Source organism: Lynx rufus, unplaced genomic scaffold (genome assembly GCF_022079265.1).
Source record: "Lynx rufus isolate CCGP_SWC_20201006 ecotype Redwood Valley unplaced genomic scaffold, mLynRuf1.p SCAF_11, whole genome shotgun sequence".
Taxonomy (NCBI): domain Eukaryota; kingdom Metazoa; phylum Chordata; class Mammalia; order Carnivora; family Felidae; genus Lynx; species Lynx rufus.
Window position 1 is genome coordinate 39631841 of NW_025814825.1, and position 9814 is coordinate 39641654.

The 9814-nt window shown below is 56.7% G+C and overlaps 1 protein-coding gene across 1 annotated transcript; it reads left to right on the plus strand.

Moving 5' to 3' along the window:
- The first annotated feature begins 1195 nt into the window (after positions 1 to 1195).
- NKX2-3 (NK2 homeobox 3) lies at positions 1196 to 3788 on the plus strand. The gene is made up of 2 exons (XM_047072773.1): positions 1196 to 1556; positions 3049 to 3788. Exons 1-2 carry the CDS (start codon positions 1196 to 1198, stop codon positions 3786 to 3788), a joined length of 1101 nt encoding a protein of 366 aa, XP_046928729.1.
- The last annotated feature ends 6026 nt before the right edge of the window (positions 3789 to 9814 follow it).

Genomic DNA, 9814 nt, shown 5'->3' on the forward strand with positions numbered 1-9814 from the left:
AGTTGAGGTGTACCGAGCACTTAATATTTGTGGGGCCCTGCACTAAACTCCTGGCATGTTTTGTCTTTTATCCCTGGCAACAACCTCTGAATAAGTATTACTACCTCCTCTTTGTAGGCAAAGACACTGAGGCTTAGAAACGCCCAAGGCCACTGACTACGTCAGGATTGGAACCAAGAGCGGTCAGACAACCAAGTTTACTAACAATTCCATCCTCCTGTCTCTCACATACCTGCTTCGCGCGGCAGCTGCAAGGGCTACAAGGGCAAATACAACGGAGACCTTTCCTTCGGGGGCTCATAGTTTACCCAGGGCTACCAGGCCGGCAATATATACTACTGGGTGAGAAGTGGTAAGTGACACGAACGTCCTTTACTAACACGCGCTGCGAGTTCAGATGCGGGAGGGATGACTTCCGGCTAGGCGATCAGGGAGCGCTTCCTCGGAGAGATAGTATTTGAGCAGAGCCTTGGAGAACAGCTTTCCATTCATGGAAACAAGGGCAAGGAAGACGTTCCAAGTGGAGGGAACAGCTTAAGCAAAGTCAACAAGTCGGGAACAGACAAGTTGCCCATCCATAGATATACAAAACAATCCGTCTTCTTGGGAATCCTGTGGCCGGTATTTATGGGCCAGGAAGTTTTCTTGCCCCATAGCAGCTGGGAAAAGCCACGCTCCTGGGCCATTCTTCCTGGCAGTTGGCTCATGGACAGGAAGCCTCCCAGAACTGGCCCCGGCCGGGAAGGTACAGCCAGGTGGGGCGGGAATCGGTAGTTCGGGCACCCGGGGCATTGCAGCCTTACCCACAACGACTTGGACTTCACGACTCTATACTAGTCCTTTATTTCTGGTAGCGCCACAGCACCCCACACAGTGGATGCGGGGGGCGTGGTCCACATGAGCCGGAGCCAATGCGGAGGGAGGCCGAGGCGAGAGCCCCGCCCCCGACGTGACGCACGACCCCCGGACACAGGCTTCGCAGCCCCGGCTCCAGTCCCTGCAGTGGCTGTAACAAAACCCAGACCCCCAGGTCCGGGCCAATGGAGGCGATTTAGACTGGAGCGGGACCGCGTCTGTCAAAAACCCGACTCGGCAGCAGCGGCAGAGTCCAGAAGGAGAGCTGGAGCCGCTGCACTACTTCCCCGCCCCCGCCGGGATTTATTGAGTATTTGGACTGGACAATTAAGTGGCCCTGATGATGTTACCAAGCCCGGTCACCTCCACCCCTTTCTCAGTCAAAGACATTTTGAATCTGGAGCAGCAGCAGCAACAGCACTTCCACGGCGCGCACTTGCAGGCGGACTTGGAGCACCACTTCCACTCCGCACCGTGCATGCTGGCCGCCACCGAGGGGACTCAATTTTCTGACGGAGGGGAAGAAGACGAGGAAGAAGAGGGCGACAAACTATCCTATTTGAACTCACTAGCCACAGCCGATGGCCACGGGGGCTCGGGGCTCTGTCCCCAGAGCTACGTCCACACAGTCCTGCGAGACTCGTGTAGCGGGCCTAAGGAACATGAAGAGGAGCCCGAGGTCGTGAGGGACCGGAGCCAAAGTGAGTAGAGGGGGAAAGAAAAGCCCCCGCACATCTGGAGCAATGGCGGAGCGCCCGCAAACAGCCCACAAACCTTGTCAGCAGTGCTTCCCGCCCTTTAACCTTTGGCTGGGGTCATGCCTCGCCCTGGTCAACGACAGCTCCGCAAAGCGCAGGTGCCTGCGAGCGAGCCGGGTCAGAGGGAGAAGGACGAGGTGACCCCGACAACTACGCCTCCCGCCTCCCGGAGAGGAGAGGCGATGCAAGCCCCCAAGGGAAGGAAGGGAAAGTAATTGCTGCCCTGAGGCCGATAAGCAACACGGGTTCAGTAGTCAGGATCCAGCAGCTAGAGAGACAGCTTGAGCCTCTTCCTCTTTTCCCCCTAGCATGAGACGAGTTCTTTGAGGCCGGGACAGAGGTCCCCTCTTCTCCAAAAAAGATGATCCAAGCAGGTTGTGTTGGCAGGGCGCAGGAACTTTGGTAGAGACCAGCCAAGTGATTTCCTCACTTCTCTGCTTGGAGTTCAGTGTCCTGGACCCCAAGGCACCGGGCAGAGAGGGAAGGGACAGTCCGGGCGAGTGCGTGGGAACCCAGTCCATTCCCGTGTGCAGTATGTTCACACGGGAGAGTTTTTTGAAAATTCATAATGTTATGCTTTGTGTCCCAGGCTGTGGGGCTGCAGGCTGAGTGAAAAACGCGCCGAACGTAGTCCTAGATCCCAGCTGCTCACATAGGATGGGAGGTGAATTGGGTAGGGAAGACAGGATAACTGAATACAGCTTCCAAGGAAGTGTTTGCTTCTGAGGGGAGAGAATCAAAGAACGTCTTTCCCAAGAGGAGGTCTGATGTGGCAGCAGCCAAGGCCTATACTCCTGACAGTTCCCCTGGGCCTAAAATCCACATAATACGGTCTAAATCAGTTAATCAAATTTCTTTTTTTCTCTCAAAGGTAACACACTCATCGTCACGCATTTAGCCGGGGGCATGTTGTCTTTTAAAAGCAAAAAAAAAAAAAAAAAAAAAGTTCCTAGGCAATACAGGAGCGTTACACTCAAGCATTTTCTAACAAAGATTTTTCACGCAACTCACACCAGCCCCCAAATACCAACATGCTTCACACCTTTGACTATCCTTAACATAGTGGAAGGCTAACAAGCTTGCAAATACTCTATAGTTATGATATAGTTGCAAGCTTTCATCCTGAAAACAGTCATTAGCACGCCGAGCCGCACATTTAATACAGAGTAATCTCTTTCTCGCTGATGCTCAAGTTCTAAATAAAGGCGAACTACCCCTCCCCATGGAACGTGCCTCCACCCTCTAAGGGCGTTCTGAGGGGGCCTGGGATGTCGCGGGGTCCCATGGCGCCAGCAGCCACAAACTTTCCAGAAAGTCCAGGCATTTACTACCGCATGCTCCGCGCTGCCGCCCAAAGGGCCACAGTGCGCTGGGATAGGAACCGCGGTTAGGCTGGGAACTGCTAAGGGACGCTCTTGTTTTGCTTCTTCCGCAGAAAGCTGCCAGCTGAAGAAGCCTCTGGAGGCGGCCGGGGATTGTAAGGCGGCGGAGGAGAGCGAGAGACCCAAGCCACGCAGCCGCCGGAAGCCCCGGGTCCTCTTCTCGCAAGCCCAGGTCTTCGAGCTGGAACGCAGGTTCAAGCAGCAGAGGTACTTGTCGGCGCCCGAGCGCGAGCACCTCGCCAGCAGCTTGAAGCTCACGTCCACGCAGGTGAAAATCTGGTTCCAGAACCGCAGGTACAAGTGCAAGAGACAGCGGCAGGACAAGTCTCTGGAGCTGGGCGCGCACGCACCCCCGCCGCCACCGCGCCGCGTGGCAGTGCCTGTGCTGGTGCGGGACGGCAAGCCGTGCGTCACGCCAGGCGCGCAAGCCTACGGCGCGCCCTACAGCGTGGGTGCGGGCGCCTACTCCTACAACAGCTTCCCCGCCTATGGCTATGGGAACTCGGCCGCCGCCGCCGCCGCCGCCGCTGCCGCCGCCGCCGCCGCGGCGGCCTACAGCGGCAGCTACGGCTGTGCGTACCCGGCAGGCGGCGGCGGCGGCGGCGGCGGCGGGGCCTCCGCGGCGGCCGCGGCCATGCAGCCCGCCTGCAGCGCTGCCGGAGGCGGCCCCTTTGTGAACGTGAGCAACCTAGGCGGCTTTGGCGGTGGCGGCGGCGCGCAGCCGTTGCACCAGGGTGCGGCGACCGGGGCTGCTTGCGCGCAGGGCACCTTGCAGGGCATCCGGGCCTGGTAGGCACGCGGCTGGTCACGCGGCAGTCGCCCCACTGCAGCCTGGCACCGCGGGACTGAAGCGCGAGAAAGGTTGGACCTTAGGGCCAGGTCCCCTTGTTAAAAAAAAAAAAAAAGCCACACAAAACAACAACAACAACAACAAAAGACACGTCTCGATCCCCAGGGCTCCGGAGCACAGCTCGCGCGAAGCCTGAGGAAGGGGGATGAGGGGCGAGGAGGATGCCCGAGACCGGTCGCGGAGACTGTCTCTGAGGCAGAAACTCCGGCTGGGTGCCGGGGTGGACAATGGCCCCGACTCTGGCCCTGAAGTGAGTGCGAGAGGCTGGGACTCTGGCTGCCGTTTGGTTCTCCCAAACCAAGAAGGCCTTCTTTCCCCTTGGCCTGCCCGCGGCTTCCGCGAAATGTCGGCAGAAAACCCAAGGACAAAAAGAAAAAAAAAAAAAAAGGCATGAAGGAGAGAAAAATGGGTGTCGTGGCTTGAGAAATCCCCAAGCCTTACCCACCCCTCTGCCCCTTTTGCGGCCCGGAGCGCCACACCACAGTCAGTTTTCCTTTTCCCAACCGCCTGCCCTCCGCAGCAGATACCTCGGCCTGGATCTCCGGATTGTCAGGGGGTAGAACTCTGCGAGATAAACAAGCGAGGCATGATCAAACATTAGGGGGTCTGAACAAATCCGGGAGCTGGTGGCCCACCGGAGGTGTTACCAGGTTTCCTTTCTGTTTCATATTCTGTATTCAGCACATATAATATATCTATAACTATATCCACACGCCGTGTACACACCCGCTGCCATACACTACAGGAGTCAATAAACAAGGTGCAATATTTCCAAACCGTTGGTTGCAGACTTTGTTTCGCTCCCCAAAGTGGAGAGGGATCCTTTAAACGGGGGGAGAAGGATAGGCAATGAAAAGGTGCATAAGGGAAAGCAATCTTTCCTGGGCGATCGCAGGCCTGGCCTCTCCTGGGCCAGCCCCTGGGCTGCAAGTCTGTGTCCTCTTGGTTTTGTTCATTAATTTCTCTTTTCTCTTGTGGGAGGACAGGTCGGAGACTCAGGCCTTTTGAGGTCCCGGCTTTGTAATCCCCACAAGTTTTACCCAGATGCTTGGGCTAGTGTTTGGGCCTGCGTTAGACCAAGACTTAGACTCTGCCCCACCTCGAAGGTCGCCAGGGAAAAGGAAACCTCGCCCCCTGGCCCAGCTGTAGGCGGCGGGAAGGCGGTTCCTTCAGCGGCCGCCGCCGGGGCCTCCAGCGCGCCCAGGGGCGCTGCGCCCCGCCGCGGCCGAGTTCTCCCCCTCGGCCGCCCTCCCTTCTCCCCCGGCGGCCGCGGCTTTATGCGGCTCCTTGTCACTTGCGGAGAATGCCTGTGCGAGGTCTGTGCTGCCACACGGCCGATTGTGAGCGTGCCAAGGCGGGTGAATGGGGAGGCCTCAGAGCGCCGCGCCATTGTGGGGCCGGGCCTCGCTGAAAGACGGCTCCGGGCCGGGAAGGTGCGGAAAGAATGGCTTTTTATTGGAGTCCCGAACAAAAGGTGTGGTAGGAAGGCGAAGTCCCCTGCGCGAACAAAAACCCCAGCGCGTCGGGATTGACGTCCCCCCCGAGCTCCCCATTGCTTCTCAGAGCGGGGGCTTTGTGTAGCAGTCTGCTCAACAGAGGGACGGAGAAATGCGCGGGGGTTTTGTTCCCCACTTTTTGTGCGCTGGGGGAGGGAGCGGCAAGGGGGGACGGGGGCTGGGCGGGCAGCAGGGAGGGGCGCACTGATTAGGCCGGCCGGCCGCGGCGCGGAGACGTTCAGCGGGAGTCGGCGGCCTGAATGCAGGGTCATTATTGCTACAAGTTTAGCAATTTCGCCCTTACAGGAGGGGGCGGGGGCTGCTTGGCTGCTGCGGGGCCGCCGGGTTGGGGAATCTGCAGAGACCTGGTGGAGGAAGAAAAAGGAGGGGAGGAAAGGAGGGAAAAGAGGGAGGCAGGCAGGCAAGGGAATCCTCCAAAACCCGCTGACCGCCCAGGATGAGGCTTGGACAAGTCCAAAGAGGCCTAGCGGGAGGCTGGAAAGGCGGCGCCTAGGGGCGAAGACCCTCCCTCCCTTCACCTCTTCCGAGGCAGAAAAACCCTGAGCGTGAGTTATAGTGCACCAGTTTGGCGGTTCCTCACCTCCTTGCCGCCAGTTCCCTTCTCTCCTACGCCTCCCTGGAGCTAGGGCAACTCCTCCCACCACCCCTGTAGCCGCCGGGACGCCCCCAACCCCCTTCCTAGGGAGCCCTCTTTTCTGAAGCTGTTACATTCCCATAAGTTGCTTAGGGTAAAGGCTGGGGAGGGAATTCTCACTTCCTAACACGTTTCTCGCTACCTGTAGCCTGGAACCACTGATCCATCCATCCATCCATCCAACAGTATTTACTGAGCACCTGTTAATATATGTTCACTTGCACTGTTCTGAATGCTGGGGATGGTGAAAAAAAAATACAATGTCTGCAGGCCTGTGGAGTTTTTAATTTAATTTAATTTAATTTTATATTTGTGGAGTTTATTTTAAAGAGTGTGCATGGGGGGACGGAGTTAGACAACAAACAAGTAAATGGAAAAATAGTAGATAAATTCTTTAAAAGGAAATAAAACCAAATGCTGAAGGGAGTGGGTTTTTTTGGAGTAGATGATCAGAGCAAGCCAAGTTGAGATTACATTTAAGTTAATACCTGAATGACAAAAGGGAAGCCAGTCTTAATAGTGCTTTGCCATTGTAACCTCCACGTCTCTGCACTCACCCTCCTGGTGGTAAGGAATGGAATGACCTTCCACCCTGTCTTTCTGGTGAACTCTTGCTCCTCCTTCAAGGCCAAGCTTCTTTCCTGAACCACCCAAGTGGGGGCAATCACTCCCTCATATATGCCACCAGAGTCTTAGGTACTTTCCAATATCACAACATAGTGTCCTGCAAAGAGTTATTTGTTTCTCTCCTTCCTCATGAGGTCCTAGTGAGGTCATGGGGGACCAGGTTGACATCTTTTTCCTCCGGGACAGATAACACAGTAAGTAGGGGATCGGGGGCCAGTGTCCTTAAGCACCACCTTCCCCAGCACATGCAGTAGCCCCAGTGATGTGGAGCTGCGGCCTTGAGTCCTGGCTGCAAGGGAAATGCTGAGCTGGACTCTTGACCCACCTGGGCAGGGCCAACCACCTGAAATTGCCTGCAGAGGACACACAACCCATGCAGATCCCAGAGATATGTCCTGCCTTTGTACCCTGCAATGCTGCCTGGGGACCCAGCTTCCTGCAAGAGATTCTCACCCCTCACCCTACAGTTTAAACCGTAGGAAAGGAAGCTGAGAACTTGGTGATGACCTGACACACCAGGGCACAAAGTTTAGGGCATGGGAGGGACATGAGATAGGGAAGAGAGCGAGGACTCAGGCAGAGAGGGGTGGAAAGCCAAGATGTGTGTGATGAATCTGGGACCCAATCCGCTTCTCTAATATTTGCTAGGCGAAGGGTATGGTAGGTGATCAAGATGCTGCCCTGCACTCTAGGAGTGTTCACTTCCGAGGCTGGATCTCATCGCCTGCGCTCTAGGAACCCAAGGCTCCAGGAACAGTTGCCCTCACTCCGCCGGGGGTTTCCTAGGTAAGCAGCTCCTTTTTCTCCCACCTAGTCTGTATCCTGCAGGCCATGGCCTCTAGATGCTCCCAGCGCCAGATCCCCACCTTCCTTGCCCGGTTTCCTCCTGGCCCAAGTTAATCTTCCTCCACTCTGCATCCTCCCTGTTTGGAAAAGAGGCGTGTGACTGTGGTAGAGGAAACAGAGTTGGTTCTATGGATTGGCTTCCACAAAGATTGCGTGTCTCGAGATACTTAAGTCAGACTGAACCACCTCCCTCCCTACTCCCTACTCTTCTCCAGAGCCTGAAGTCCCCGCGTATAAATAGCTCCCATCTCTTCGCTGAAGGATTTCCTTACTGCTAGTTGCTAGGGTTCTAGGGCCCTGGCCATCAAAGGGTGACAACCCTTGACCAACACAGCTACCTCCCTCTGAGCTCCCTCTCCCTCTGCAGGGAAAAGACATATCCTCTCCCAGCCCAAATTGCTGCTTCTTTCAATTGTTTTGTGAGACTCTGAGCAGGTGAAGTGAGTCATCCCTTGGGGTTCTGGTTTCTGAGCTCTAAAGCAGAGAAGGATAGATCATATGATTTTAGAAGTCACTTCTAGCTCAAACTCTCCTTACTTCCCTGAATGTATGGATAATCCCTCCCTACCCATGACTGGTACCACACTGGGCTCAAGAAGCGGGTAAGTACTACTGGTGACAGAGGTGGAATAGGTTAAGGCCAGCAACTTTTTTCTGCAAAGCCTCATCTTGAAGGGGTGTAAGAGCTAGGCTCCGGAGCCAGGTTTTCTCCATTCTAATCTCAGTACCACCACAACCAGTCGTAGAGACTTGAATAAGTTAAGAGCACTCTGAACCTTAGATTCCCCCCCCCCATAAAGTGGGTATACTTGTAACACTTCTCTCCTAGGTTTTTCTTTTACCGAAGCACAACACACAAATAAGTGTGCAATCAAATGAATGTTTATATATGTAAACACTTATGTGCCAATCACCTTGGCTTTGAAAATTAAATGAAGTGATCCTTGTAAAAGCAACTTAGCACAGTGTCTGGTATGCATCAACGGCGTAGGCCAGGCCGGCGCTAGCTGTTGTGCATGCTTAGAAGCCCAGGACTCTGTTCTGCCTTTGCGGCATTCGCAGGTCCTCAGGGGGAGCGCGGCAGGCGGGAGGATTTGCCACCCCAACACCGCAGGCGCGCGTCACCACGGGCAGGCGGAGCCCGGCGGGGCCTGCAGGGCTCGGAGAGCTTCGAAGAGGCTTGGACCTTGGCTGGGTTTGGGGAATTCGACTGAAGGGGAAGGTGAAAGGAGGTTGCGGCCGAGCGGCGACCCCCCTCTAGCTCCTCAGTGCGTGGCGGGAAGAGTCGGGAGGGGAAACCCGGCTCCTCTCGGCAGGGCAGGGCTTCCCCGGGGTCCCGCGCCCCGCTGTTCCCGGGCGCCGCCAGCAGGACGCGGGGCCGCGCCACCCCGCAAGGGTGGGGCAGTGTGGGCGGGCGCTTCCCGGGAGAAAGGCGCGTGCGGGGCCCGGGTTGGTTCGGGGCCTCTCTCGCCCCCTCGGCCTCCGGCGTTTAGGGCTCAGGGCCCCGCAGCGGACTTCCCGGGCGCCTTCTCCCGACTCGAGGGCCCGAGCGCTGGGAGGCCGGCGGATTCTCCAACACCGGAGTTCAGCGCTCGTCCGCGGCAGGTCTGGGCGCGAAGGGGGAGGATCCTCCGACCGGCGGCGGGCAGCGCAGGTGCCGCGGGGCCGGGCGCCGCCTCCCGGACCGGCCTGGCGCGGGAGCGCACCCGCGAGCCCCGGGAGAGCCTGGCCGCCCCTCGCGGTGACCGCCCAAACCTGCGCAGCCGGCCGTCCCGACCATGCGCCCTGGGCGCCCAGGTAGGATACCCCGGGGAGGGTGCAGCGGATCCAGAAGGCCTCGGGAGGGAGTCCGGGGAGTTCTGTGCGGGAGGGGGCACTGAGCCCAAAGCCACATTTGCTTTGCGGACAGGACGCGCTTTTTTTTTTTTTTTAACCCAGCCTGTCGGTAACATTAATAACAGCAAAGTTTTCTGACAAGGCGTTTAGAAAAATGTATGGAAGTATGAAACGCATGCAGAAAAGACGTGTTACCGCTCCCTGACTCTTCACGAGGCGAACATTCCCAAGAGACCATTCCCGGGATGAAGCAACAGAACGTTACGGGTCCCCACCCCCTCCTCCTTCCGCCTGGGTCCCCACAGACTCCCTTCTTGGCACTATCCCCACCGCCAAGGGCAACCACTGTTGTGGCTTCTAACAGTAAAGATTAGTTGTGCCTGATATGGAACATTCTATAAACGAAATCCTGTAGTATGTAGTCTTACGTGCCTGGCTTCTTTCGTTCGTGAGATGTATCTATCTTGCTGAGTGCACTTGTAGATCTTGGAGTATCCCATTGTATGAAT